This window comes from Myxocyprinus asiaticus, chromosome 2 (genome assembly GCF_019703515.2).
Source record: "Myxocyprinus asiaticus isolate MX2 ecotype Aquarium Trade chromosome 2, UBuf_Myxa_2, whole genome shotgun sequence".
In the NCBI taxonomy this organism is placed as follows: Eukaryota; Metazoa; Chordata; class Actinopteri; order Cypriniformes; family Catostomidae; genus Myxocyprinus; species Myxocyprinus asiaticus.
This window is the reverse complement of record NC_059345.1, coordinates 35,480,787-35,508,608: the sequence shown is the minus strand read 5'-3', so window position 1 is coordinate 35,508,608 and position 27,822 is coordinate 35,480,787. Positions and strand designations below refer to the sequence as shown.

Sequence of the window (27,822 nt, the reverse complement as noted above, 5' to 3'; positions counted from 1 at the left end):
TTGACATAAATAATATTGTTTATACAAAATTGTAAAAATATTGTTTTTAATTAGCGTGTCTATTAGTTTGTCACAGAATGGCTGACTTTCATTGCCAGTCCTCCCTATAGGCAAACTAAGCAAGTTGCTTAGGGCCCCTGATCTGCCAGAGGGGCCCAAAGACATTTTAGGTGTTATGAACATACTATTTTTGAAAAAAAAATTTGCTTAGGGCCCCCAAAAGGCTAGGACCAACACTGCTGACATTATATACTGTATATACATGCTCTCTCTCTTGTTTGGGCTTTATTTGGGTACCCTAAGGACATATAGTGTACCTTTAAAGGTACATTTATATGTTTTGTTCCTCGGGGGAACAATAAAATATACTTTTTTGTCTCCTTAAGTGTACAAATATGTACCCAAAACAAGAGTACCACTCTAGTGACAGCTTAGTACCTTAAATGGTACCTTTTTCTAAGAGTTTACATAAGAAGCTTTTGCCACCAGTGTATATATGCCACTTTGGTGAATTAAAGTACCAATTTCCTTCCGAAACAGCAAAATCTGTACATTATTCCAAACTTTTGGCCGCCAGAGTGTATATATATATATATATATATATATATATATATATATACAGTATGTCAGCCATTCTGTGATTAACTAATAGATACACTCATTAAAAACCACATTCTTCACATTATACCACACAAGAGCATATGTGTGTGTTCTGTAGAATTTGCAGACATTGAAGTGAGAGGTGGCAAAAGAGTCAAGATTGCAGGTGACTCATGCCATGTTTGCTAGTGGATTTGTTAGCTGAGTTTTAATGAGTTTTTCACAGTAAGCGATCGCCTTGACAAAAAAGGCTTTCTCCTATACTGTCTCAGGAGACTCTGAAAAGGTAACACAGTTGTCATTTTACAGCAGATCTCCCTGAGGTAGCACTTTGTAGATACACAAAGGCAAACTTTCCAGCAAAGCACTCAAATTTAGAGAACAGCTTCAGCTTTGCAGCTGCCATGCATTTTCGGTTGAAATTTCACATGAATTATAGATATTGCAAATGGGCCTTTCAAACAATAAGAAAGTAGAAGTCTAAAATCGAGAAGACTTTTTTCTCTGCACATGTTGAGTATTTCGTCTTAGTATAGTCAATATTACATGTAAAGGGAACAAGATGAGAAATTAAACTTTCTTTTCTGTCCAGAATGTGCCATGAGTATGAGTAAAGGCCTGTTTTTCCTTTTGCTGATGTAATCTGCCCTGTATGTATTGTGCACACATGCCTCAGAGGAAAAAGCGAGAGCTCGTAAGTCTCCTGTTGTTATCACGTATATCTGATAGAGAGCTGGCCATCATTTTCCACTTTTCGCGGAGACAGGGGTCAAATGAAGCAAATTGAAGGTGAGTATCTTTGCAATCCTGTGACACAGTGAGCACAAAAATCATGGCCAAGTGTGTGCCTGTGTGTGTCTGTGTGTGTTGAGGAGGATTAGTATTGATCCTCTGACATCACTCCCAAATGTTGCATCGATCAGACAACTGATTGATGTTCTTTCTGTGCAGTGCAGCACACACACACTAATGACTGAGTCACATGTTGTTCAAAAACATACACGTAAACACACACACAGAGACAAAGCAAATAAGCACTGAGTGAGTACCGAGGAGTGCATTATTAGTATGCTTTTGATTATATTGCAGGGCTCTTCAATTACTTTCTTCCTAGCTAGCAAGACTAGCATAGGTCCCAGGGCCAATTTTCTTTTAGCGCCCCCCAGGTCCAATTATCTTTTAATGTTGAGATCAACACAATCTATTTTTATTGATTTAAATCTCTGTTAATACCTGTTCTGTTATTTACAGTCAGATTAATTCAAACACACAGCACAGATGTGGTAAGGAAACTGCTCACCGCAGCCACTGTTCTTAAAGAGACAGTACCACCCTTACAAAAAATCTAAATTAGCCACAAACTTGCCGCATATTTGCCGTTCGTTATTTTCACTTGCAAATTAGATTGTGATTCGCTGCAAATGTTTGCCAGAAGTTTGCAGCTCTTCGCCATTGTGGTGAACCTCCGGCAAACCTTTGGCAACAATGGACAATTTGCCGCAAGTCTGCCGCAAAGCTAATTTGCATGTGAAAATTATCTGTGGCAAATTTGCCGCAAGTTTGCGGCAAATTTGCACTGAACTCTCAATTTTTGTAAGGGCTAAGGCTTGTTATAAATAATGTAAACTCAATGTAAATACTACAAATTATGCATACAAAAAAAACAAGCATGTAAATATTTTTTTTATAAATATGTAAACGTGCATATATTTAAAGGGGCAATAATATATTATGAAATATTTTTACTTCTTCAAACACTTTAAATATTGAAGAATTCAGGCAGTTCTGGCTCGCGCTACCATATCTTTTCTAACTCATCTGAATGATGGGGTGTGTTCCATTTAAAAGTGATCATCCCTACACCCTATTTCCTTCAAAGACTTTACCCTCCATTGTGAAAGCTTCGACGGGCTGAAAGGTGTAGGGCTCAAAAAGAGTGGTCATTTTATTGAAAATTCTGTTTGGAATGACCCTACAGCTTGGCTACCATTATTATTCTCCCATCAAAAAAGCACTGTGAAGGCATCATTTAAGCCAAAATCCCCTAGACTACATTACGTTGACAGAATGTTTAAATGAGCTACGACATATACAATATACTGTGTGAGAATCCACTCCAGATGATTCAGTGAGAGAGCTCTGAACGAATTGTACTGAATCACGAATCGATTCAGACTGTTCTGTCAGCCCGTTTGGCCAATTCACTGAAAAGAATCGACTCAAAAGAATTATTCATTCGAAAATTGGCCATTGCTAGTTCTTTTAAACAGCGAGCAGTAATACGGGACACATTTCATGATTGGTGAAATATTCTGAGAGTAAATATTTCTCATATCAGTTGGAGTGCTCTAGGTACGCACAGCTGCAGGCACCACTGGCTGCCTTTATGTGATTTTTGGGCCTTCAAAATTTTGGTACCAATTGTGAGGACCTACAGAGCTGCAATATTCTTCTAAAAATATTTTTTTGTGTTGAGCAAAAGAAATAAAGTCACACACATGTGGGATGGCATGAGGGTGAGTAAATGATGAGAGAATTTTCATTTGAGTGAACTATCCCTTTAAGATGCTAGTATAATTGCATAGAGGACTGATTGCCATCCCAAATTAAGAATATTAGTGGTGGTCTGTTGGGCTGCACAATATATAACATTTAGCGATATATATCGCAAATTAACTTATGGTGTCATTTAAATGCACTCATCCGTGAATTTATAAAGATGCAGAGAGCAGAAAGTACTCTGCATGCTTCTGGTATGATTTTGTTCCTTTGACAACATAGGAATAGTTCATTTGCAATATATACAGGGTTGAGCAGGTTACTTTTGAAATGTATTCCACTACAGAATACAGAATACATGCTGTAAAATGTAATTTATAACGTATTCCGTTAGATTACTCAAGGTCAGTAACGTATTCTAAATACTTTGGATTACTTCTTCAGCACTGGTAGATTTTTTCACTTGTTTTGACTATAAAAACTCTGTCAGTACAGTAAGACAAAATACACATGTTAAACATACATTCTCTGAAAAACCTAAATATCTTGTGTAGTTTTGTTTCTAAAACAAGATCAATATAACTGATCTTGTTTTAAGGATTTTTAGATATTTTACAGGAAAACAATAAAAAAATTATTATCAAGAATACGATTTTTGCCCTAATATCAAAGGTCTTACTAGAAAAAAAGAAATGATGATCTAATGTGAATTTTCTTGATAAAAAAATATGATCGTGTTGTAACAATTATGGAAAGGAGGAAGCTGGGGCCGGCTTGACAAAACACGTAGACATTTATTGTTGCACTTTTCAGTCGCACACAATAAGGCCGCTTTTCAGCAGTATACACAAAAGGTTTGCTTTTTAGCAACACCACACTGAAACGCAGATACACACAGACACCTTCTTGCGTCTCTCTGTTTCGTCTGCCGCTGTCTCCTCTCCTCAAATACTCCCGCCGCCCCTCACTGGAACACGAGACCGGTGTGGCACACAGGTGGAACTCATACACCACTTATCTTCCCGGCCTCGCTCTGACCAGACGCCGCTCGGCCCCACCCTGCTCGCCACACGTGCCTGGTAACACGTGCATGTAAAATGACTAGAAATAGCATTTTAGCTTAGCGTAAAGCTGACAATTTACACAAGGTTTATTTCTATATCTTCTGCTCCAAACTTACTTCAAACTTACTTCTCTGTCTGCTCGTATGAATGTAACACATCATAAGAAAGTGTTTCACCGCTGTTCAAATGCACTTTGGATCGCATCATTTATATGTATAAATGTTTTCCATCTGAAAGGACTAAATATTAAATGAAACAAATGACAATAAAATGCAAAGTAATCTCTTCAGTAATCAAAATACTTTTTGAATGTAACTGTATTCTAAATACCAATGATTTGAATTGTAACTGTAGTGGAATACAGTTACTTATTATTTTGTATTTTAAATACGTAATCACGTTACATGTATTCTGTTACTCCCCAACCCTGAATATAATGCAAAATTTGATATATTGTGCAGCCCAACAGACCACTACTAATATTCTTAATTTGGTACGGCAATCACTGTGAGCGATTCAAGTAAGTAGCTCGTCTAAATGAATCGCTCTACATAAGCGCAAGAACGTTTGCATTTTGAACTAATATTTTATATATTTTCTGCACAAAATATAGAACATTGAGGTAGATAGGAAATGCAAATTTTGTAAATAAAATACAATAAAATGAGGCCTTCGTTACCAAAATATTCATTACTTGTAAACCTAAAGTTTACTTTGTTCAGAAGACTTTTTCAGATTAAAATGCAACGACATATAAATAAGCAATATGAGAAAAAGATTGTGGGAGTGAGGGGAGTTGGAATGCAGAATGTGGTGGAAAATGTAAAGTGCTGTCAATGCTCCATTCTACCCATGATTTATCTTGAAATATCATTTTGCACATGTAACTTGTTAATTTTGCTTACCCTTTATTTAGATTTGTATTTGGTCAATGCTGGATTATAGCCAACATTTTACAGAATGTCACTTCATGTCCCTTGGATATATTTTTTTTCTCAATGTAGATCTACTTGAAAACAATTGAAATTGATTTTGACATATTAATATTAGGTTAATGGCATTGCATATCGCCTGCGCATTATCCAAAAAGTTTATCACATATGCCATTTTTCCTCTATATTGTGCATTCCTAGTGGTCAGTTTTAACCCTGTTTATTCTTCAGAAAAAGAAAAGAAAAAACAGGCTAATATTTAATATGGTTGGGCAGAGAAATAGGAAATGAGACATGTTTCTTTATATGAGGAAATAATATTTTTTTACATATATTACCAGACTGAATTTCTCATATTTTCTTTACCAACATTTTAAATAGTATCCTCCTTGCAATATGTAAACAACCTAAATATTTAAAACCAGACCTATGCCTTTGGCTACAAAATATAGGCTACTCAAGAAAATGTACAAATTATGCTCCCAAAATCACCAGAAATTAATGCTTTTGGTGCTGTTTAAAAATATATATATAATAATCTCCTGGTGTAGCATACAACTGGACCCCCTATAACATCATGGTACTTGATGGGGGGCCTGTGCTCGAGTAATGATGAATGGTTACAAATGCCCCTGTCATGTAACATATACAGTATAATGTTTATAACTGTTTAGAAAGCCGCGCTCCTTTGCTATATTGTTTTTGAACATCTTAGTATACTTGATTTGGTTTACAGGCACTGTATGAAGTTTATTTCTATTTATGGTTATACCCATGTATTATGCCTATTTATGAACTCATAACATGCATTGCATATATCTTACCAGAATTGTTATTAATAATGTTGGGCCAGTCTGACTATACACCCATAGGTGTGTATTTAATCATGTATTAGGCCTAAGGGTCTTGCCTTGGGTGCCAAATGGGGCAGGACTGGTATGGCAAGCAAGTTATTTAGTCATAGCACCAAAATCAATGTCTGCATTTTAAATCAATGTCTGCATTAACGTTAAAGTAATAGTTAATACAAAAATGAAAAATTTGCCATCATTTAATCACGCTCATGTTGTTCTAAACCTGTTTGAGTTTCTCTCTTCCATGGAAAACAAAGGGAGCTGTTAGACAGAATAGCCTCAGTCTCCTCACTTTCATTACATCTTTTTTATTTTCATAAAAGTGAATAGTGACTGAGACTGTCATTCAGCCTAAAATCAAGTCATATGGGTTTGAAATAACATGACTATGAGTAAATGATGACAGAATTTTCCTTTTTGGGGGAACTTTGGTTTTTCTTTTTGATGGTCGTTAACTGATCTTTAAATGTTTCAACAGGAAAATAATGCTGATGTCCATACCACATGATCTATTTGGTCACAGAGAAATGATGGTCACAGAGTTGCAAGGACTTCTCATTTAAATCACTCTGGGTCTGGGACACATTTAAATAGGCAGCTGTGCTCAGTGTGACAGAAATATGACAGCAAAATAAACCTACGGCAATTTTAACATTGCTCAGCCATAGTGATACTAAATTAGTAGTTAACTAAGCATCAGGTTCAGGGCTGTAGCAAGGTAATCTGGGCCCCCTGACTGTATATTGCTCTGGGCCCCTTTCCTATTAAAACATACAGTTTAGAATTTGTTTTGGGACCTCCTGGACCTTTGGGCCCCTAGAATCGTTACCAGCTTTCATCCCACTAGCTATGGCCCTGGTCAGGTTTACCGTAGTCCAGGGTTTCCCATACATGAACTGAAGAGGTTGCATAAAAACATATTTCCGTCATTTACCAAAGCATAAAAACATTGATGGAGAATTCAAAAAGTCTGTCATTTGAAAAAAATAAAATAAAAATTAAAAAAAACATAACTACTTAAAATAAGCTCATCCATTTTTCTTTTAACCACCCTTGTGTCTATGTGGCTTCACAATTTCTTAAAGATGTAAATATAATATTAATTTCCTATAAAAAAAAAAATAATAATATTTCTAGAATTAAGAGGGAAATGTCCCTCCACCCCAAGTTATAATCATTGCTACAGCCCTGACATTGTTACTTCTATGAAAAGTCATTTTTAATTATTAAAAATGTAAATATTGGCTATGTATAGGGGCATAGATTCTCCCCTTGTTTTAATCAAAACAAGCAAGTACAAGTACATTCAAGCAAATCATTGCTCAGGATAATTTTCAAAGAGTGCAATTTATTTTCTGAGCAATTAAACAGCCCAGTCTTCTAGTCATATGCGGTTCAAGGGTCTTTACTCAAATCACGATTGCCCCCTGTTGGCAAATATTGGTTACAGCTGCAAGGACTGTTTAAAATTAAAAATTATGTCATTTAATCACCTTCATGTTGTTCCTTCCTCATATGACTTTCTTATATGGAACACAAAAGGAGGAATTTTGAAGTATGTTCCATTCACAGATTTGAATACATTGGCAGTTGAAAGTGACTGCCTTTGAAGCTTAAAAAGCACCCAAAACCATCATAAAAGTAGTCCATTTTTACAATACAATAGGTTTTGGTGAGAAAAAAAAGCTGAAATTAATTTTTCTGTGGAAAAACCTGATTTCTGCCAGAGCTCTCACACAGTGCTGTTTGCTTTTGCTTTTCAAGATTTTCACAGTAAAATAACTAAAGTTTTTGGTTTCTCACCAAAACCTTTCATGGACAACTTTTATGTCACATTTGGGTCCTTTTTTAAGCTTTAAACTTAGCCACTATCAACTGCCATTGTACTGAAATCAGTAAACAGAACATCCTTTCAAATTCCTCCTTTTGTGTTCTGCAGATGAAAGAAAGACATACAGTATGAGTTTGGAATGACTTGAGAGTAAGTAAATTATAACTGAATTTTCATTTATAAGTGAACTATTCCTTTACTGTAGCAGCAGATGGTTCTTATTTGCTAATTATTATATTGTACTGTTGGTTTACAGCACAAGGTTCAAGCTTTTTCATTAAAATATGAAGTCTCCACTTACAAAAATGTAATTACCATGTTTTTGGATATGGTACCATGGTAATTCCATTGTTTTCTTTGTAGAATGTAGTGCCATATAAATATCATTAAATGTGGTAACTATTCAATACCATGGTACTACATATCTGGCCTTCATGGTACCATGGGTACTGCAGCAGTACATTTTTCTAAGAGTGTCCTACCCTGTGAATTTGCTACAAGGCTTTTGTAAGGATGCCTTCTGTTGTATTATGCTATAGGACAATAGTCAAGCCTTTATGTGCCTTTTCAGATCTGTTTTTCAATGTTCAAGTTCAAAGCTAAAGGCAATCAGCAGCTAATAAAGCAGAAAATAGTTTGCTTCATAGGATGCTTAATTAGATACTTCTGTCTGTGTGTTCAGAGGGCACATTGTAAAGACAATCTTGCTCAGATGGCAAACTGAACAATTGAGGGACCAATTATAAAAGTTTATGAATAGGTCATTGAACAACTCTTAATGACTGACCATTATTCTGTGCATTACCCAATGTCCATGCAGTGGTTACAGCCCTGCATTGTTGATACTATTGAGAAAATTATTATCATGACAAACTCAAAACAGAAACCACTGCTGTGAATTACTCTCGGGGCTACTCAACTTTGGAAAGCTCAGGGGGCTGTAAAGCTGGATCCCTGTAGCCTTGAGGGCTGTGCTCTTAATTCCTATATATACTGTATGCATATACTCACTAAACACTTTATTAGGAACACCTGTACACCTTATTCATCCAATTATCTAATCAGCCAATCGCATGGCAATGCATAAAATCATTCAGATACGGGTCAGGAGCTTCAGTTAATGTTCACATCAACCATCAGAATGGGGAGAAAATGTGATCTCAGTGATTTGGACCATGGCATGATTGTTGGTGCCAGTCGGGCTGGTTTGAGTATTTCTGTAACTGCTGATCTCCTGGGATTTTCACACACAACAGTCTGTAGAGTTTACTCAGAATGGTGCCAAAAACAAAAAACATCCAGTGAGCAGCAGTTTGATACAGAAAACTACCGTAAATATTCTTGAAGATAGGCACCTCACAATTTATACACATTTGAAAGGCTATTGATAAATACATATTTGATGATGGAATCATAATTATTGCACATTGTCATTGTAAAAACCATTGTAAACATTGTGTAAAACTCAGAATACCTGACGTTAATCATTTAAATTTGTGTAAGAAAGAACATGGCATCTGTGTAAAGTATTGTTTGTAAAGCTGTGTTCAAGGTAATTTGAGAAAATGGTACTGTGGTTAGCTACGTTTCTTTATAAATTCAACAGCAGAGGGCAGCATGCATCAATTGAAAACAGATGCTTCTGTTTCAGAAAGCTATAAAAGATAAGAGGGTTTCAATAACTTTATTTCTCTTTGAAGTCTCGATTCAGTTCTAGATTATTTTAAAGCATCACAGACTGGATTTTTGGTCTTTATGATTTTTTAAATAAGATTGTTAACATTCTCCCTAAATTAGACTGGTCTTCACATCCATAGAGGTGGAAATTAAATTCATATGTTTTTCAAAATAAATTATTCTTACAAATACAAATTAATTTTATTATAAATTAATCATCTAGTTGTAAAGATGATTCTTATAAAATTAAAATATTACTGTCAGTGCATCATTTTACAATATTGTTCCTTTTTTTATTTTTATTATTATTATTTTTATTATTATTAAATACTGCTCATTTTAAAGCAGGTTTTAATGCTTACATCAGCATTTTTAACACTATTTTTAAATTATGTCCATGACTATTTATGGCAAGAATAAAAGAATGCCCACAAAAAAAAAATAAAAATAAAAAAATAAAAAATCACAACCTATTTAATAAAGCCATTTGTTTGCATGCTATAGTGTATGACCGGTGATTACTGTGAAACAATTCACATTTGCACATGACACTCGTATATATATTTCCAAAATACAAATCCTTGAAAAGAAAATGAGTTTTGAACCGGATTTGTGTGAGAGTAGAAAGTTATTTTTTTCTTGTCTTTACGAGAACACAGTATCAGAAACCACATCGTCCCCCTCCTACACAATCCACGGATACCGTGTTCGCTATCTTCCTCCCACAAAGGTCATCAAAGTCGAAAAGAAACTATTCAGAAAAGGTATTCTGAATAGTAAACAACGAGTTTTGGAAGGATAATTTTAACAGTGAGAATTTGTTTTGGCCGTTGGCCTGTGAGATAATTAGCAAAGGTTGTGTCAGTGTTAAAGTCCAAAACATTCAAAATTGGGTTAACCAGTCATATAATAAATGAGGGGAATATTATGCAGCATTATTTGGGCTTTTAGGACTATATAATAAAACAACTTTGATAGATGAGTCTTTTACATGTCTTTTTTTTTTTTTTTATGATATTTTGATGCAGTTTAGCTAGAAAGATTTTACATGTGCAATTTGTGAGATGTGTGTATGTGTTGTGATGTGTGAGCACAGAGTGTGTTTGTATGTTTGTTTGTGTACAACTTTGCAAAAAGTTGGCATTTTCATTGATTTTGCTGGGGTTAAAGTTCATAATTAAGTCATAGATAACATTTACCACATGGAAAACACCTTGTTCATGCCACTACCACAGAGGGTTTTGTTTTGTTTTATTTATTATTTATTTCATTTTTATATTTTATGTCTATTTCAGTCTAAACAAACATAGAAACAAATGAATAAACAGGTCGAACTTCACAGGTGATTGGCATCCAAAAGACAAAATCTAATTTTTAGCTACTAATACTGTCTGGTAATCACTCTGTCAGCAAGTGAAGTATTCAGTGAAAGCTTGGTGATTATTGTGTAGATAGTTGTCATCAAAGTAAATAAAGACCACAGGAAATATTCTTTCATATGCATATGCGAACATTGCGTTTTTGCGCCCACATATGTCAAAGAAAACATTCTATTTTTCAGTTGTGTAAATTCCCTGTTACTGAGTCGACACTGATATGAAGGTGCTTTCTCCACACATTTCTGTCTGGTTTTAAAGTATGCAGATCTGCTGATCCATATACTCATTCAGCAGTTTTGTGTTTTATTTCATTTGAACTTTTCTCTGTATTAATGTAACACAACGTGTTGTAATCATAACAACAATACAAAATAGAAGCAGATTAAGTTGTGTGTACATACAATATATCAAATGAATGTATCACTACATCTTGTTCCGAAAGGAAAATTGAGAATATCAACCAATAATAAAAAACACTTGCAGAGTTGTAGGTAGTTTGTAGATTTTAAGTATCATGTCTCTTTTCTTTCTCTTCTAAGCATGCATAACTGTGACAGTGCTCATGCTCATCATAACTGGACTTTAACGTTAACTTCATGCCAATATAGAGCATCTCAATGACTCAAACAAAGTCATTAGATGATGGGTTCATGAGAAAATTAAACATTTCTTTAAGTATTTTGGTTAGGAGTTCTTGCTTTTAAACTTAGACAATGGATTAAATGAGGCAAATGGATTGTAATTTGTATTATTTTGTGTGTGAGTGTGTATGCATGAAAGAGAAACTTGTGCACATTTGTGTGAGTTTGTGTTTGCATTGGTAAGTGTAGCCTACATGCAGTATGTGTTTAATATCACTGAACATAGATGGTAGCTTAATCAGCAAATTCCCTATAACATAAGGCGTACTTCACTCAGATAAACTATAGGATACTGGCATCACACACTGATTTTGCAAAATTTAAAGAACCCTTTTTTTTTATTGTTTATATTTATTTTTAAAGGTGCACTCAGTAATTTTTTTCTTAATATAAAAAGTTTTACTCCTAAAGATATGAATGGTAATTTTAAAACATATGTATATGTTTTAATACATATTTTATATATATAAAATCATGAGATGAAGACACTAGTCATACCAGTAACCTTATAAAAGCTGTTTTATTCTACATGGAGAGGGTCCCCTCATGGGGGCTGCCATGTTAGAATCACATGACCAGCTGAATAATACTCACTTAATCTAATTAACCGCACTGTTATTGGACACTTTCACTCATGATCATGGTTGACTGTGAATAATGAATTTCTACAATGACATTAGTAACTGAAAATTATTGTATTTGAAGTCAGTGTAAGTCCAAAACGACAAGTTAAATAAATTACTGAGTGCACCAATTAAATTTTATATATTTATTTATTTATTTTTTAATCTATATTTAAACTATGGTTAGTCAATGAGCCTTAGACATTGACTAGCCATACCTCACCGTTCACCACTGGAGAATGTTTTATGCTATGTTGTCTGCTTATATTCAGAAAGGAATTGAGATGAAATAAAATGTGAATGTTTACTGTATACTTTAAAGGAATATTCCGGGTTCAATACAAGTTAAACTCAATCGACAGCATTTGTGGCACAATGTTGATTACCACAAAAAAAATAAATAAAAATATTTCCACTCATCCCTCCTTTACTTTCAAAAAGAGCAAAAATCTGGGTTACAAGGCACTTGCATTGGAAGTGAATGGGGCCAATCTGTACACATTCAAATACTCACTGTTTTAAAAGTATAGCCACAAAATATAAACAATATGTGTTTTAACCTTATTTAGTGTGATACAATCGCTTGCTAATCTTGTTTGTGTTTAAACCCTCCAAACGTTGGCCCCATTCACTTCCATTGTAAATGACTCACTGTAACCTTGACTTCTTTTTTCTATACATTAAAGGAGAATTGAGTCAAAATTAATTTTTGTTGTAGGTCTAATCAACATTATGTCACAAATGCTGTCGAATGAGCATAACTTGTATTGAACCTGGAATATTCCTCTAATTAAATTAATGTCATTTGTCAGTCTTTTATGGCATATGCAATAAAATGCATTCAAACACAAACAGTGTAAAATCGGAGGACGGTGCAACACGTCGCCAACAAAAAAATACAACCTTAACAGAAAGAAACTACAATTCCCATAAACCCAATCAGAAACGCAGTAACCGCTAGTGTGCGCGCGCTTCTGTTGACTGCCGACTCGCCTGACGTCACCGCTGGAACTGCCCTGTCACGCGCTGTTAGTAAAAGTTGGGAAAGGAGCTCGAGACAGCGAGCAGCAGCGAATTACGGACGATCTCGATCAACGGCCGCGCTGACTCAGAGCACTCGCTCACCTTCCCTTCACAGTGAAAAGTTCAGCCGCTGCGAGTCGGCTCAAACTCTGTAGCAGGAGCTGTTTGGATTATTCTGAGGGAGGAGTTTCATAGAATAATATAATCCGCTAGGAATTAGAGGGAAACTATAGCGCGGAGGAAAAGTTGAAAAGTTTTGCCTTCACCATTAGTCAATGTAGTGAGTTTATTAAAGAGTCGGCGTACATAGACGGGTGATCCCGAGCTGTCAAACCCGATGACTACTGCAAACTGCCCCGGGAATGAAGAGCTGGACTTCAGACTGATCTTCGGGGAGGACGGACAGCAGCCGCAGCTAGGCCCCGCAGGTCAGTGCCTTTACTTTGGGATACTCGCACACACTTCATCGGTATAGATTAACTCATGAATCATGCATTCAAAAAGTGATGATGTCGATAACAAATGCAGCAGCGTCGCGCTGTGAAAGTGGCGTTTTTCTTTACACTAGCAGCTGCAGTGTTTTTTCCTGGTTTCTGTGTACATGTAAATTCAGCCAATGGAAATGAGAAGCGGTAAGTTTAGGCGATGTGCCGGTAAGTGCATCAGCCGGGGAGCTAAAGTAACCAGTAATATCCGCACCTGAAGTGTTTAAGCCGGTAACAGCAGCTCTGTCTCAACCTCGTGAGCAGCAGCTGAATTAGTATGAAACAGAAACACCATGTCTTTTACAATGCAGCTGAATCTGACAGCTGCTGCACAGAGTGAAATACTATAAAAGTTTCTGTTATCACTTACCCATGCTTTCAACTACATCACATGGGAAACGGTTCGACCCATAAGTTTCCATTAAAACTTAACGAGACCTTACAAACCTTTCATTTCTCCAATTTAATTTAATTTACACGAGTACATTTAGTCACCTCTGGTAATACACATTTATTCAAATGTAGGAATAAACAAATGCCCCATTTGTCCCATTTTGAATTATGTTAATACTTCTGGGTAGCCATAATATTGTCTTACTCTAATATATAAAATCTGAAATCCAAAATATAAACATACCTGTTGAGTGTGGCTCAACTGATGATAATTAATTATGCCGTAGATTATTGTTGATGTGGTGATCCCTCAGGTCAAAAAAGTTTCCAACAGTGTTCTTATTACATGTAAACAACATAATACAAACATAAACAACACATTTTTTTTTTTTTTTTTTTTTGTAGTTACAGCTTTCAACTTAATATTAATGAGGGACTACAAAAATGTTTAATTATGCATTTTGAAAATGTTCTTTAAATGATTCTTATGATGCAGTTATGTTTTCAAGCAGAGGTGTAAAATGATTGTGATAAAAGGATTAGAAAGGCTAGGCTGCATGTTAAATATCTTGAGTAACTTCTATTGCTAGTTCGCTGTATGCAGAAATTTAATTGACACTTATATTTTAATTAATTGATAAGCACTTTGCTTTCTGTTTCAGCACTCAGTCTGCATTTAAACTGTATTTATGTATTTATAGTGTATATTTCCCCTGTTTGTGACCACCCGGCATTGCCATCAGCATGGCTTATGTGTGTGTGTGTGTGTGTGTGTAATTGCCTTATGAAAAAACGTGTGTGTGAAGTAGCAATCATATCAGCATCTGTCAGTGTGCTCGAGTGTGTCGTGAAGGAAAGAGATTTGGGTATAGTGAAAGCTGAATGCATGTGTGTGGGTGGACCTTTGTGTGTTTTTGTTTAAGTTTTGCATGATTTTCTAAAGTATTGCTTGAACACAAACTGCATTTGTTGATTGCATGCATTCCCTAAACAAAGAAGGGCAGGGCATGCTGTGCTATATTTAAATGAAAAGCTACCATTTTTTATTTGTTTTGTAAAATGTTGCTCTATCAGGGTTTGTGCTATAACGCTATTATAACAAGTGGCTTTGCTACTTTATGGGCTGCAGAAATCAATATAACAATCACTGTTGTGCATTGTCACTTTGAATCAACTATTGTTGAAGCACTAAATGGAGATCGCACCTTATTAAACATGACTACCACTGACTAAAAGGAGTCTTTTCCTAAATTAAGAGAAGAAAAATTAAATACATTTTGAGTCAGAAGTTGGGATGATGTATTTAGACGAAATGTTAGAAATAAAAGAGCCTCTGTTTATAAATGTTTTTCAGCCTAATGCGCTGTGTAATTTGGCCCACATGTTGAGTTTTTATGCACACACTCATCCGCACATGTCAAGGGAGAATTCTGAAGTGGCCTTGAAAGTGTGTGACTTTTTAAACTCAATTTCAGCCACCATACTGAATAGAATTGTTAATATGGTCATTTTCTATCTTGCAGCTTTGTGTTTTGCATATTTAACTGACTTTAACTAGGAAAAAAGGAAATGGTTGAATATGCTAGAAAATTATAATGCCTTGCGAATATGACAGGAGGTTGTCAAATTGCATTATTTTTAAGTTGTTTAACTGGTTTTTATCCTAAGTGATGGCGTCGTTCACACTGGTCAAAGAGTCGTCATGATTTTAATGCAGTAAAAGGGCATGGGCTGTTGTTACTATACACATCAGTGCTGTCTGTGCCTCTGGCTGTTGTTAAGAGTTGCAAAAAAGATGAGTGATCAGTTTTTGTCTTGTGTTTGCTAACAAAGGGTTTTATGTACACAAGACAGTTGAATTTAGTTCAGGACTCTCTTTGCAAGATGTCAAATTTCATCAGATTCCTGTTTGAATCTTGGTGCCTTCAGGGCACCAAAAAGCACTAATAGTTATTAGATTATTGTTCTAAACTTCCAAACTCCTCAACATGGCAATGACTTTTTCAAATCATCATCACATTTGTTTTTACATCCTCCTGCTTTCAGTGACAGCACATGGAGCCAAGGTTGCAACCAGTAACTTTCATATATTGTTTGGCATGCTCTTGCATTGTTTTATTTGGCCATTTTATTTTTGTTTATCAGTACAGACTTGGCTTTTCATAATTCCAAATGTTTGAGCCTTGTGCTGAGTCAGTTTTGATGGAAGTATTCTCAAGTTATTGTGTTCAGGAGTGTACAGAAATAGAGGTTCATGAATTCATGTTCATTAGGGCTGTCATGATTATGAAATTTGGCTAATGTTTAATTGTCAAACAAATAATTGCAATTATGACTATTAATAGTCTGTTTTAGGGCTTTCACGATTATGACAATTAATTGTCATACAAATTGTCATGCTTTTGTCATAAGTGTATGTGTGCTTCATAAACCTTTAGAAGTAATTTATTCATATTGAACTTTTACATGATTTCCTTTAAGGCTTTAAAAATGTATGAATGACATTAAATAATATTTTAAATATCAAAATATTTCAAGATATTTCAAATATCTGCCTCTCTTTTTGGTCAACTTTAGTCTTGGTCCAGTTTGCATTTTTGGGTTGTTGGAACCCATCCAACCGGAATAGCTATTATATTATATTATATTATATTATATTACATTATAGTGTAGGGCTGTGTCGATACAATCAAATATCGATATGTCGTGATACTTTTTCTCATGATGTTGTATCGATACTTTGGATTCATATATCGATATTTATTTTCAACTATTTGTGTATTCATATCATGTAAACACAACAAAGTTGCCGTTCTGTAAAATCCTTGTCCATAGCTTCACGAGAGTCAATCACAGATCTTCAAGTCTGCTTTAGAACCCAAGAATTTCACACACCATTGCACTTGTGTATATGGCTGTGTGACAATAAAGTGATTTGATTTGATTTGATTTGATTTGATTTGAGAAGTAGTTAATCTTCACGCGCTCTTCAGGAGGTGCACTCAGTGAGACTATCGGAGTTCAATGCCAAATGAATAATTGAATGAGACACTCAAACGTGCCGTACATTCTCCTATTTGGACAGTAATACGTTATTGGAATTTGAAGTGCACAATAATTGTGGTTATCTCTAATGGCAGCAGTTAGATCAAATAACCGATCAGATGATCATTTATAATCGCGAAAGGCGTAATCTTCATAATCACCCTAAAAAAATCTCATGTTCTATTAGTATTACATTTTGTTTAGGTGAAACATCAGCTTGAGCTGTCACGATTATTAAATTTGGCTGACATTTAATTGTCAAACAAATAATTGCTATAGTGACGATTAATTATCTGGTTTAAGGCTTTCACAATTATGACGATTAATTGTCAGACAAATTGTCATACTTAAGAAGTAATTTATTCATATTTAACTTGAAATCATATAATAAAATAGAGATATGATTTCCTTTAAGGCTTTAAAAGCTTAAAATAATTAATTACAAATAATATTTTATATATTAAAATATTTTCAAATACTTCTTTTTTTGGTCAACTTTAGTGGTCCATTTTACATTTACACTGTTGTTTTTGTAATAAAATATTTCTGTCCTAAATTCTTCACTTTCACACGACTCTCTGATTAAACCCACAAGTTCTTATTTCATATGAAGAAAGACCTTTGAGATTCTGTGTTTTTTCATTCAATCAAGGCAGCTATTTTCTATGGACACAGGTGGAATGAAAGTACAACTCCTATCTACTTGAATGGTGAAAAACTGAGATCTCTAAAACATTTGGTCAAGAATACAATCTAATAAAATATTTCAAATCAGCAGGAAAACAATGGTATTATAAATTGTGCTTCTTTAGCTCAGATCATGCTCTAAACCGCTATTTTTCTGGCTGGTCCAGTGAAATTGCATACGCGTTCTCAAGTTAAATATTTGTATTTGAAAGGTGATTGGCTCTTTTACCTGTAAGGCGGGACTTGCTTTTCTACACCCACCATATTGTGTGCTTCGTCTTGGGCTAAATGGTCTCTGACAGAGATACATTCAAAGAGTTTTTACAATGACACAAAAAAAATAGGCTAACAAATTCTGACCAACATTCTTCCAACACATCTGTAAATCACAGTTTTCTGTCACAGCAAATCTTATTTCATATAACAGAACTCAAACCAGCTAAGTCAGATCTGTTCACTGTTTGGTAAATCTTTGGTTTGGAGATTTTAAAGCATCAGAATACAAAGCAGCTGATTAATGAAAAGTAACAGACTTCCAGAACTTTCTAATTCCACTTATCTAAATAAGGCCACAATACACACATAACAAATTATATCCTCAAAATAAAGGTTTAGAAAATAATCTTCGACTTTGCAGTGGGTTTTAGTGTTTTTTGGCAAGACAGAGGTTGAGTGTGCAGTAAAAGTGGCCTCTTCTCTTTGTAGAGGTGGCAGTAGTAGGGGCAGAAGGTGCTCTCTCAGTGCTGGATACAGTCAGATAGTGTGGCGCTGTCTGGCAGAGTGCCCAGGCGAAGCATGTGGTCTTCAGATGGCAGTGGAATTCAAGGGGAGGGGCACAGGACCCTCCTGCCCAGACAGAAACAGGAAAGAGTGTGCAGTCTTTCTTTCTCTCTCTCTTTTTCAGTTTCTCTCTGTCTTTCTCTCCCTCTCACTTTCTGCCTCTTCATCTTTTTCATCAATAGTGTACTCAAAAATGTTAATTTGATGGTATTTTTCATAACAAACTTTTGCGCATGTCTTTTTCAGTCTCTGAAAAATCAGGTCAGCAGAGTTCATTACAACCAGTGTCGAGGTACTTTATATATCGGTAGGCAATGATGATGATAAAGCAGGGTGTGCAGTGTTTAGTGTCTGTGCTAGCTCACATCTGCTCAGCTGGCTGGCTAGCTGACTGTCTCAGTCGTGGGAAAGACTGAAATTACATCGCTCTCAGGGTGGGTTATTTTGAGCCACAGCAAGAATGGCAGAGGGCAGACTGCAGGTTCGCTAGCCCGTCAGAGGCAAGCAGGAGGAGGCTAGTGGAAGACTTCCCCCACAGCCAGCAAGTGCCACTGGACGAATCGTCTCACTCTTCAGCCCCGCACCACCTTGCACTGTTTGTGTCGAGCAGCAGAGAAGTGCTAATATGCTGTGCACAACGTCCCCAGGTGAGGCCACAGACTCAGGTGTAGCAGGCGTAGCTGCTTGTAGGTCAGTGGATGGGTGTTGGGTAGTAGCTCTGCCAGCCATGCTGCCGCTAGTTTTAGGGGACATAACCATGAAAGCTCTCGCATTGTTACAACCATTCTAAATATTAAAAATTGAGAAATGTCAGTTTGTACAATAAAGAGAAGACATGTTAGTTGTGCTTGCTAAGGCAAACATCACTATTATTATTCTTTACACCAGGTGTTTGTTCTTAACCCCTAACCAGAAGTATTAAACTAAGGCACTTAACGTCTCGTCCCGTACCATTTGTGCTGCGGATGTGAATAATAGCTCAATCAAGTGACTTGTTGAGAAGATGTTTGCCATTACTTTTCTAAGAGATCAGACTTTCTCCTTGTGGGCAATTCAATCAGCAGAATAAAATCCCTGACATTGAAGGTGGGAACCAAGCCATTTCTTGGGAACAGAATTTCATAGAGACATGGGCTTGATCTTAACAAGTGCATAGCAGTGCCCAGGCAGCAATCCACAACACCATTAACTTTGTGGTGGTGAGTTTTTTCAATCAAATTTTTGACTGTTTTCATGGAACTTTCAATAGCTTCAACATTTTTGGGAGTACAGTGGGAAAAGCACACACTATAAACTATACCCATTTACACACACCAATGTAAAATATCGACAGTCCCTCATGTTTGCGTATATGCAGTTGTACATTTAGGGAATCCCAGATTTTTATGTAAGAGGGAAACCCCACTACTGCAGCGCAATTCCACTGCAGGTCGCTATGGAAAGCTAAGGAAACAAACGCGGCAACAACTCTGGAATATCTGGAAATAAACCAGAGCAACGGAGTATAAAATTGTGAAGTCTTCCTCAGATACCATATTTGTTATTTACGCAAGTGTCGCGGTGAAATTACATTGCTGTGAAGAAAGCTGCTTACTGACTGAGCCCAGTGTTTCCTGTTAATTACTCAAATTTGTCCCGCCACAATTTCATAATGAACCGAAAATATTTTCACACTTCTCATAATAACATAAAAGATTTCTAATGTTGTGTTTTGCACCGTTGCTTCGGCAAAGCATCTCTCACTCCCAGTCAGTCAGACCCCCCCCCCTCCCCCCGCTGTGTGAGCGCATGCTATTTGTAATGTTAACTAATCAAGTTGAAGTTACGCTATTGTTTAACTCCATCTTGTTTACCATGCTTTGTGGGTGTGACTTTTTTGCCGTGTCATAACCATTCATATCTATACAACCAATGTGTTTATGATTAAATTACTACTAGAGCACAAAATTGTTTACAAGAGCATAAAGTTCTTCATATATCTAGCCTCTTAATTTTGCTCTCAAAGTGCACCAGATTGATGCATTTAACTTTAAAATGTACAACATTTTCATATGGGGGAGCATGCCCCCAGACCCCCCTAGAGGGTCCAAGGTCCACCCACCGCAGTCTCACAAAACCATGTGGGAAACACTGTGAGTGCGTGTATACAGGAATAAAGAGTACGCAGCTTATACAGTGCATGTAAACGGAGACGCTACTTTTTACAATAGCCCACTTTCTCGCAAAAAGCCGCTTTCATGTCCATGTAAACGTAGTCAGTGCATAGCTTCTGAAAGTTGTTAACCTTTGACTTGAACGTACATAGAAGTAGGGCTGGGCAATAAAGCGATATCAGTATTTATCGTAAAAATAAATTTTTGATAGCAATGCTAAACTTTTGAGTAATTTTCAATATTCAGCCTATGTTCTACATCTAGACGTCGGGTCAGGTACGTGTCGCTAAAGATGCAAGCGGATCGGCAAAGGTATACACACAACTAGCTAACTGAATCACAGTCATGAGATAAGCTGGTTAGGAAGTATAACGCCTGTTAGTAGGCAGCCCTGCTGTCATTGAAAATGGTAATGAGGCCAGAAGAGGCTCGGTAGCCGCTAGCTAGCAGTTAGCTATTCGGCTAATATGACATTGTTGTTTACCAAACAAGACAGCACTTACAATGTAATATAGCTATTGACTGAACACAACAACAACTCTGACATCCAGTGTTGGGTGTACCAAGTAACATGTTACTGTAATCTGATTACATTTTGCGGTAACGCAGTAATGTAACATGTTACTTAACAAAATTAAGTAATCTGATTACAGTTACAGACATGAATAAATTAATTTAGTAGAATGCATTTTAAAATGTATTATGTTCCTATGTTGGTAGTTTTATGCATGTTGCTGTGTCAGCTAATGAGCATGCGCTCTAACAAGCCACCATGGCATTGAGGACACTATCGAGGCAATGGCAGATGAGTGAGCTGTGTTATTATGGAGGCAGTGGAGTGTAGTTGTTTATTTAAATTGAAAATGAAAGTGAAGCGTTTCAAGATTGAATGCGCTCACAATCAATCTCAGCGAGCTCTGTGTCAGTGTGCTCCCAACCCTGGCTGAGGCACGCAAGGCTGGGCCCCCGAGAAATACTCCTTAAATATCTGCTCTACCGCATCCTCGCGCAACTCCCTCCTGTGTCTCTCTGCAGCTGTCGCGGGAGGAGAGGGGATCGGTTTCGGGTGTATGTGGAAAACAGCGCTCACTCCCGTCTGACAGAGGTAGCCTATATATCGCTCACAAGGTGGAAACATTTGCAGAACAGCATCTTGAAAAAGACATCGCTAGGCAAATGGCTTTTTATGTTTTTATGTACTGTACACAATAAAAAACAAACACAATGCTATAGCGTTACGGATGTGCATGTGATAAAGGATACTCAATTCGTCCGAGCAGAAGCAGGGAGTTAGAAATAATCCACTCTCTGTAAAGTTGTGTAAACACACACATGCTGCACACATACACACAAACAGACATATATGCACACAGACATGCATGATGCAACACACAAGCAAACCTGTATATGCACACCGAAATGAAACAAGCATTCAAATACACAATGATTTTACTATCAAAGCTGTCTGCAAATGGGTTTTCAGAAATGTTTTCAGTTCATTCGTATTCTTTTCCTGTCTCACACCAACACAAACACAGGTAAAAAAGCTTACTGTACACATACATGCCACACACAGCTAAGAAGGTTGTAGATAGCGGACACACAGACACACACACACATACCTGAAGATACTACTACAGCATATTTGAGATAAGAAAGTTACGTTGTCTTTGTTATATTGCTGTAATTTGGTTAATATTTCAGTCAATATTAAAGTACTAAAAGAGCTATTAGTGTCACATTTCTGTTTTTTTTTTAGCAAGACACCAATTACAACTTTGCACTTAATTGGTTTTCGGTTCTTTAATATCGGGTTCATTAATAAATCGCAGTGATATCTGATCTTGTGGTTTACCTGCTGTTCTTAATTTGGTGAGCTTTATGGTGATTCAGTGTCAAAATTAGGTGTTGCAGTACATGACAGGGAGTCAGCATTATTCAGGGAATTTGGTAGTAAGAGGTAACTCGTGTTTTGTGTTCTAAAACACATCTCAATTAAACATGTATCACATTGTTTATTAATATAGTAATGATAATTGATTCTTTATTTCCATAATCGATGCGTCAAAATTTCTTTGTCAGCATCGATGCATTTTTACATCCCTAATGCAAACAATACAGTACACTAAATAAGTTATCACCTGTGAACACCGTTGTGTTCTGCTGAATGCACAGTTGTAAAGTGCTATTCTTTAGAAAACCATGAGATTAGATATCATTCCATTTTAGCGATGAAGCTGATATTAAAGCTGAAGTATTTAACTTTTTTGGTGTTAAAATACTTTCTCCTATCCCAGCTTAATATGCAGAGACAACTATAAGTAAGCCATTCATAGGTTACTTTTCTCAAAAAATGTATAACGCTGTGTCTCTGTGGCACTATGAAAATTCCTCTGTTTGTTTTAAGCGACCCTTCTCATGAGACAGAACAACATTGACTCCACCAAAGGCATGAGTTTGAGGGTGGGACTAACTGTTTGATTGAACAACGGAAGACTGGGGGCGTAGTAATAAATCTGTTTTAAGGCCTGGGTAGCTCAGCAAGTAAAGATGCTGACTACCACACCTGGAGTCGCAAGTTTGAATCCAGGGCATGCTGAGTGACTACAGTCAGGCTTCCTAAACAACCAATTGGCCCGGTTGCGAGGGTGGGTAGAGTCACGTTGGGTTAACCTCCTTGTGGTCACTATAATGTGGTTCTCGCTCTCGTTGGGGCATATGGTGAGTTGTGCGTGGATGCCGTGGAGAATAGCGTGAGCCTCCACACTTGTTAGGTCTCCGCGTTAACGCACTCAACAAGCCACGTGATAAGATGCGCGGATTGACTGTATCAGATGTGGAGGCAACTGAGATTCGTCCTCCGCCACCCGGATTGAGGCGAGTCACTATGCCATCATGGGGACTTAGGACGCATTGGGAATTGGACATGCCAAATTGGAAAAAAAAAAAAGCTGTTTTGAAACAATATTTTTACACACTTCAGCGATAAACGATTAAGTGGAAAATTTTAAAAATTGGTATCAGTCTGTTTCGACTGACATCACATGTTTCAAATTGATTTCTTGGGTTTTGTTTGGTACAGTTTAGCTGTTAGCTTAGCTCCAGTCATTTAAGGTTCACATGCGCTCAAGTGTACCATATGTACAATGAGTTGACTCATTGGGCCACAGAGAGGTGTGTTTTCTAGTTAGAGGATCAAGAGGGCTCTTAATATGACAGAGGGTCTGTAACATTGTGGGTGTGAGGGGCTTGTTTCCTGGGGCGAGGCACGTGTAGATATGTGTGGCATTTGTCTAGTTTAAAATTAGTGTAACTGAAACCAGCAACATTCGCAGGAAGCTACAGCACAGGGAAAGTTTCTGAACTCTCACAGTTTGTCAATAAGAGGTAGGGAGACTGGACCATGTTGCATCAGACACAGGTGCTAGTTCATTTTAGCTACAGTGTTGCACTATTTTTCCAGTCTGTTTTATATATTTTTTCATCAGCCAAGTCACTCACCAGACATAGGGAGAGAACCGTCTCAGTGAGAATGGATGATCTATGTATGATGCCTTGATAAAAATGCACAACATTGATTGAGCGAGCATCCTCAAACAATCAGTTATGTGACTAGGAAACAGTAGCACACATGTGTCTGACTACAGGCATATTTGCAAACCCTCAGAAGGAAGCTAGTTGTAATTTTTATATTAATGAAAGCTAACTTAGTCCTGAGGAAAGACAGGTTCAAACAAAAGGTGGGAGCTGTGATTTACTTAAGCATTTAGCTTTCAAATATCCTTAGCTTGTGGAAAAGAAAAAGAAAAAAGGTTATTGTACATGCAACATATTTTGCATGTGTTAAATGCTTTTGAAAAAACGAATTGACCTGTATTATAAAAGTGACGATTATTTAATAACCGTCTGATCGTGGTTATTTGATCTAACTGCGGTTATTTGAGATAACCGTGATTATTGGGCATTCTAATTCCAATCACATTTTAATGCCCAAATAAGACAATTTTAAGCGAATATATTGTATAAATGCCATGAACGGCACATTTGTGTGTCATTCAGTTGAACTCTGAGTCAGAGCGTCACTGAGCCGCACCGCGGACGTCAACTAGCTCCTGTCCTGAAGAGTGCGCGAATTGCTTCTCAAATAATCTGATGCATGCGCTGTCAGTAGAGGCACGTGCAAAACTCCTGCCAAAATATAAACGAACAAGTATAAACTGTGATAGTGGACGCAAAGCACTACGGTTTCACTTTAAACGATCATGTAATGGCAAATGTTCCTGGTTCATACACATGGTGACACAGAGGAGGAGGCTTGTGGGTTTAATTGGAGCATTAAAATAACGTGAAAATGAAGAAATTAGGACAGAAAATTTTTACTTTTGCATAATATAATAAAATATTCTATAAATATAGTAAAATATATAAAAAATATATATATTTATTTTTAATAAAAAACATGTCATGTAAAATATTTGAGTTCAAAAATCAACAGTGTAAATGTAAAGTTGACCAAAAAGAAAGACATATTTTAAGTATTTCAAAATAGTTTGATATTCAAAACATTATTTTCATGTTATTCATTTTATTATTTGATATATTTCAAGTTAAATATGTAAAAATGACTTCTTAAGGTGTATGAAGCACAAATGCAGAAAAAACACACCTTAAGAAATATGGCAGTTAATTGTGCGAGCCCTTAAAGATACAATTATTCATCATAGCCCTAAAACAGATAATTAATCGGGCTGGTTTGAGTATTTCTGTTTCTGCTGATCTTCTGGGATTTTCACACACAACAGTCTCTAGAATTTACTCAGAATGGTGCCAAAAACAAAAAAACATCCAGTGAGCGGCAGTTCTGTGGACGGAAATGCCTTGTTGATGAGAGAGGTCAATAGATAATGGCCAGACTGGTTCGAACTGACAAAGTCTACGGTAACTCAGATAACTGCTCTGTACAATTGTAGTGAGCAGAATATCATCTCCGAAGGCTGTTCTGAGATGCGTGTTGGCGCTGTTTTGGCGGCACGAGGGGGACCTACACAATATTAGGCAGGTGGTTTTAATGTTGTGGCTGATCGGTGTATATAAGCAAAATAAAAACTTGCTAAAAAGTTGTATTGTGTGTGCAATGATTTGTAATAATATCAAATTGTAAAAAACTTCCTTCCCTCACACTTGTTTATTGCTTCGTACCTAAGGTCCTCTCTTTCTCCTCTGAGGCAATGCCTCACTTCCTTCCTTTTCTTTTGGTCCCTAAGGTACCATTACACAATTTACTAATTGGGCTGTTGTGTAATTAAAAGGGTGTCTGACAGCTGGATGGATGTGCATGTCTTGGTTGTGGTGTAATTGCAGATGAGGCCCTGAGACTTTTGCCGATTAAGATGATGAGTATATTTTGAATAACCACAGCAATGAAACACTGAAACTTTTTGCTCTGATAGTATTGCATGGACGGTGTGTTTAAATCCACTTTGTAAACACACTTTGCCTTAGATATGATCCGTTCTACCGTAGCAAAGCGAAAGAGATAGACAAACTAGTCAAATAGTGGACAAACTAACTTAATGAGTCAGCTTGAAAATATTCAGGTGTGTGGTCGTTTTGACATATAAAGATACATAGGCCATGATTTAGTGTCTGTCAACTCAGCACAGTGACAGTCTGCTGATTTCTTTTTGCTTTTTTAGTTACTTTGATGTCAGTTGGGTGAAATCATCTTCAGAACTATGAACAGGCAGCAGTAATGTTGGTTTATGATTCATAAGAAGAGACAGCATTTATTTAAGTTTATGGGAATTGTAAGGAGTTCTGTAATGTGAAATGCAGTGGGCCAGGCATCAGATCTAAATCTTATTCTATTGCTTTGGCAATTTTAAGCAGTGATTGACAAGGTTGGGACTAAATGAACCTTAGGCGTTCCCTATGCCGGCTGAGCTTTGTTTATCCTGTAATGTTATCACAGTGTGAGATGGTTTAATTAGGGAGCTTTATTTAGAAAGCAAACATACGTTCATGTTGGCTTAGGCTGCCATCATCTAGCACAGTGGACATCTGCAGCATGTAACTGGCTGCAAAACTTGGGACACAGCAGTGGCTCGCCTGGACAGGGAAAAGGGTCCAAAAAGTTTCGAGGAATGGTGTGTGCTGTCTGTGGGTGCTAGAACAAAAAAGATGGGGTTGCCGGGGAGTGATGACTTTTGTTAGAGATATGACGTTTCCATATGTGCGAATTAGGGTTGGGCGATATGACGATATATATTGTGGCGATGACATAAAGTGTCAATTGGTATAGATTTTGCCATTTCGTGTAAATGCCCACTTGTGTATATGTCCATTAGGGATGCTCCGATCAGGATTTTTGCAGCCGATACATATCACTGATCTTTTTGTCACCTGATCGTCCGATACCGATCCTGATACCAATCATTTAACCTTTTATAAGGATCTCTGACATACAGTAACTGGCTATATGTAAGCTCTCTGCACACTGTCACTATTAATATAATTCCCTCTTCCCAGTAATATCACTTTGCCTAGTTTTTGCTGACAGAAAAAAAGTGTAAAAAGTTTAAAAGGCTTAAAGCTTTTTTTAATAAGACTTTAAAACAAGTATAGGCTAACAAAATATTGTCTATATTAAGGTAGATAGCCCTATAAAAAATTTAACTGTGTGTCAAACTGAAGACACTGATAACCCATAGGTGCAATTAAACTCAATGTGACATTTTTGGTTATTGATTATTATTATTATTCCTTATTTTATTTCTATTTTATTTTTGCATTAAATGTAACACATTGTATTATGGTATCTTAATATTGTATATTTGCCCTGTCGCATGTGAAACGCCACATTAACAGTACAGTACACAAGCTTTTCATATTCGCCATACCTCTCTGCATCATTCTGCATCTGCTAAATCAAGTTTGTTGTCTTACAACACTATGCCAGTATTCCCCACACTGCATGATGCCATGACAGTGCTGCTCAGTCCTTAAAGGTTTATGCGATCGGCCAAATTTCCGATCACCGATCGAGTCGCAGGACGTGGCTAATCAATCGGATCATCTCAAATGCCCATATGTAAATATATACCTGTGCGCGGCGTGAGCTTTTCTATCAGTGGGCAGGGTTTCACGTGAGACTGAG

The 27,822-nt window shown here is 36.6% G+C and overlaps 1 protein-coding gene across 2 annotated transcripts in view; it reads left to right on the top strand.

Annotated features, from left to right (window-relative positions):
• Positions 1 to 13,140: 13,140 nt before the first annotated feature.
• Positions 13,141 to 27,822, top strand: part of LOC127416131 (nuclear factor of activated T-cells, cytoplasmic 3-like) — a 109,795-nt gene continuing 95,113 nt past the window's right edge. For both annotated transcript variants that reach the window (XM_051655296.1, XM_051655287.1), the window contains exon 1: positions 13,141 to 13,551. In XM_051655296.1, the coding sequence (XP_051511256.1) occupies positions 13,461 to 13,551 (91 nt within the window). In that variant the 5' untranslated portion in view covers positions 13,141 to 13,460. The remainder of the gene's footprint in view (positions 13,552 to 27,822) is intronic.